The 2,772-nt window shown below is 60.3% G+C and overlaps 1 protein-coding gene across 1 annotated transcript; it reads right to left on the bottom strand.

The window, feature by feature from the left end:
- Positions 1-1,550: 1,550 nt before the first annotated feature.
- On the bottom strand, positions 1,551-2,772 carry NGRN (neugrin, neurite outgrowth associated). Its single transcript, XM_081337464.1, has 3 exons — positions 2,439-2,772; positions 2,261-2,371; positions 1,551-2,161 (listed from the first exon to the last, which is right to left on the bottom strand). The coding sequence occupies exons 1-3, from the start codon at positions 2,546-2,548 to the stop codon at positions 1,717-1,719; spliced, it is 666 nt and encodes a 221-aa protein (XP_081193590.1). The 5' UTR covers positions 2,549-2,772; the 3' UTR covers positions 1,551-1,716.

Raw genomic sequence — 2,772 nt, 5'->3', positions numbered from 1 at the left:
CCACAGCTGTTGTGATTTCGTCACTTGAATTTGCAAATAAAAAATTCATTCATAGCTTTCTCCATTCAGTGCCCTTTCTGATCTGCCCTGGCCGTATTGAGAGGAAGGATCATTTATTCAGAGCATTGCAAAATGGAATGGTTCCTGTTCCCTTCACCACATTCTGTGTAAACACATTTTGAAGGCCAAAACATTCACGAGGTTATGCAATGAAAAAGTTTTTAAAATGCAGGTAGCGTGCACTAGCCACCCCACTGAAAAGAATGTTAACACTGCTGCTGCTCTTGTTGCGAAGACCACCTTTGGAACCAATCTCCACTTTGGATGTTGTCTCCTCCTGTTCCTGACACAGATGATACCCAGGCGCTCTGCCACCCAAGGCTTGACAGGGAATCACCTGCATCTCCCCTCCAAGCTGAGACCATCTGATACCGACAGTGTAGGGACAGCTACATGATTCCCTTCTCTCATTGGCCAAATCTTGGAAATGCAATTTATTCAGCTACAACGCAAATCGTCTCCCATGAAATGGAAAGAGGGGAAGGGCAGCCCTCAATCCTATCAAATCAAGTGGTGTTACACTCCCATAGTATGCGTCTGAATATGGCTTCTTTGAAAACCAAACGCTGCCCTGTCTTCTGATTGTTCGAAAGGGAAGATTGGGGCAGGCAACTGGGCTTCTCCCCAACCTCCATGGAGCTCTTGGGCAAGTTATACTCTTAAAAGACTACAATAAGGAAATGAGGAAGCAGGCCAGTGGCAGAAGGCATTCTGAGCGGGGTTGTTTTCTTGCAAATGTTTCATTACCCAAACTGGGTAATGTCAATGTTAGTAAAAAGTGGGGTTTACCCTCAGTTGATGTTCTAGTGCAGGGGTGTCAAACTGCAGGCCTGCGGGCCAGATGCATCATGCCGAAGCCGCGCCCACCCCATTGCCAGCAATGGGAAAAGTTGCAATACGTCACATGATGTTGCAAGTCTGACACCCCTGTTCTAGTGGCTGGGCCTGCCAGTATTAGTGGGGGTGGTCTTGGAGGTTCTTCCCTTGGGCTGTTTACTATCGCCTTGTTTGGCAGTTCCTTGGGTAGGGTACTGTTTGATTGTTGAAGAAATTTCCTAACAATGAGAACAATCAGTGGGACTCCATCCCTGGAGGCTTTCAAAAGGAGACTAGAGAACCGTTTGTCTGAGATGGCATCGAGTCACCTGCTCAAGCAGAAGGTTGGACTAGAAACTCTGTTATTCTGTATTTATGATTAAGCAGTCTCCCCCAACAAAGTTTTAGATAAAAACCATCCCTTTTTAAACTCGACCTTCAGGATCCACCATACCCAAACAGTCCTTAAGACTTGCTCAAGGTGAATCCATTCCACACTGGCGGCTGGCTTTGCCCTGTGCCTGGAAACATGAACTGCACGACTCCACTGGTCTTTATAGAAGGCACTCAAAACTTGTGGGTGACAAGAGTTTATTTGGGCCCTTTCCCTCCAAGAGTGCAGGGCCAGCCATGTCACTCGTTGTTTGGGGGAAAACCAGCAAACTAGGAAAGTATTTGTCAATTGCTTTAATCTACATTGTTTACAAAGTCCAAGGAACCGGCATCCTACTCCTCTCCCCACAATCAGCAATCTCGGTGCGAATTCCAGGATGCCTACGAAGCTCTTGGCCCCTCAGCCGGCGAGGGGGGGCTGCCGGGCCGGGTCTCGCTCCAGCGGGGTCAGCCAGGCCGGGGCCGCAGAAGAGACCAGCGCGGCTTGCCCTCCTCCCTTCGCGGCCCTTCCCGGCCGCCTCTTTCCAGGGGCTGCGCGGCGCCCTTTGCCCGGCCGTCCCCGCTCAGCCACGGGCTCCGGCCGGCCGCCTCCTGGCCAGGGGGAAGGGCCCGGCGGGGAGTCCCAGGAGGCCCCCTCTTGCGCCGCTCCGGCTCGAGCCCGGGGGGCGGCGGCGGGCTCGGGCCGGCTCTGCAGGCGGGCAGGGCGCTGGCGGCGGGCGTCGGCGCGGGGAGCTCCCGGCGGGCGGCGGCGCGGGCGTCCTGCGCCAGGGCCCGCTCGGGGGACGGGCGGAAGCGGCTCCTCAGCACCCGGCGGATCTCCTCCGGCGTCACGCCGAAGCCTTGCGCCAGCCGGCCGGCCGGCCACTCCTCGGGGAAGGCGCGCCGGAGGTACCTGCGGAGGGGAGGGGAGGGCAGCGCGGGTGAGGGCGGGCGGGCGGGCGGGGGGGCGGCCTGGACGGGGCGAGCGGGGCTCCCGCGCGGCTCTCCTTACCGGATCTGCTCCATCGCCCGGACGGTCAAGGCGCGCTCGGGCGGCTCCGGCGGCTCCATCAGCTTCCGCAGCCGCCGCTCGCGGGTCTGGCGGGCCCGGCACTGCAGCCTCCTGCGGGGAGAGGCGGGTCAGGCGGGGCGGGGGCGGCCGGGGGGGGGGGCGAGGGGCGCGCGCCTACCTCTCCAGCTCCCGCAGCTGCTCGTCCGGCGTCGGGACATCCCCGTCGGCGCGCGCGGCCGCCAGCCCGGCCAGCAGCTTCCGCGGGTCCGGCAGCCGCGGGGGCTTCATGGCCGGAAGGCGGCCCCGAGCTCGGCTCGGCCTCCCTGCGCCCCTCCGGACCAGCCCCTCCCTCCCCCCCCTCCCCTCCCCTCCCGGCCGGAGCTTCCGCGGACGGGGCGGGCGGGTGGCTCGGCGCGACGCCTCTCGGCTGCGCGGTCACGTGGCGCTCGCCCCGTCCAGGCTAGAGCACGGGCGCCACACGCGATCGCGTCACGCGGCGTCTCGCGACGTTT

Source organism: Vipera berus, assembly GCF_964194415.1.
Source record: "Vipera berus genome assembly, chromosome: 12".
Classification (NCBI taxonomy): Eukaryota; Metazoa; Chordata; class Lepidosauria; order Squamata; family Viperidae; genus Vipera; species Vipera berus.
The sequence above is the reverse complement of the archived record's forward strand: the minus strand, read 5'-3'. Positions and strand labels throughout refer to the sequence as shown.

What these genes read in the sequence shown, in the direction of transcription:
- NGRN (XM_081337464.1), bottom strand. Translation starts at nt 2,548, where the DNA reads ATGAAGCCCCCGCGGCTGCCGGACCCGCGGAAGCTGCTGGCCGGGCTG. An exon ending in CAGCTGCGGGAGCTGGAGAG is followed by an intron (nt 2,372 to 2,438) that starts GTAGGCGCGCGC and finishes CTCTCCCCGCAG; the next exon opens with GAGGCTGCAGTGCCGGGCCC. An exon ending in CGGGCGATGGAGCAGATCCG is followed by an intron (nt 2,162 to 2,260) that starts GTAAGGAGAGCC and finishes TCCCCTCCGCAG; the next exon opens with GTACCTCCGGCGCGCCTTCC.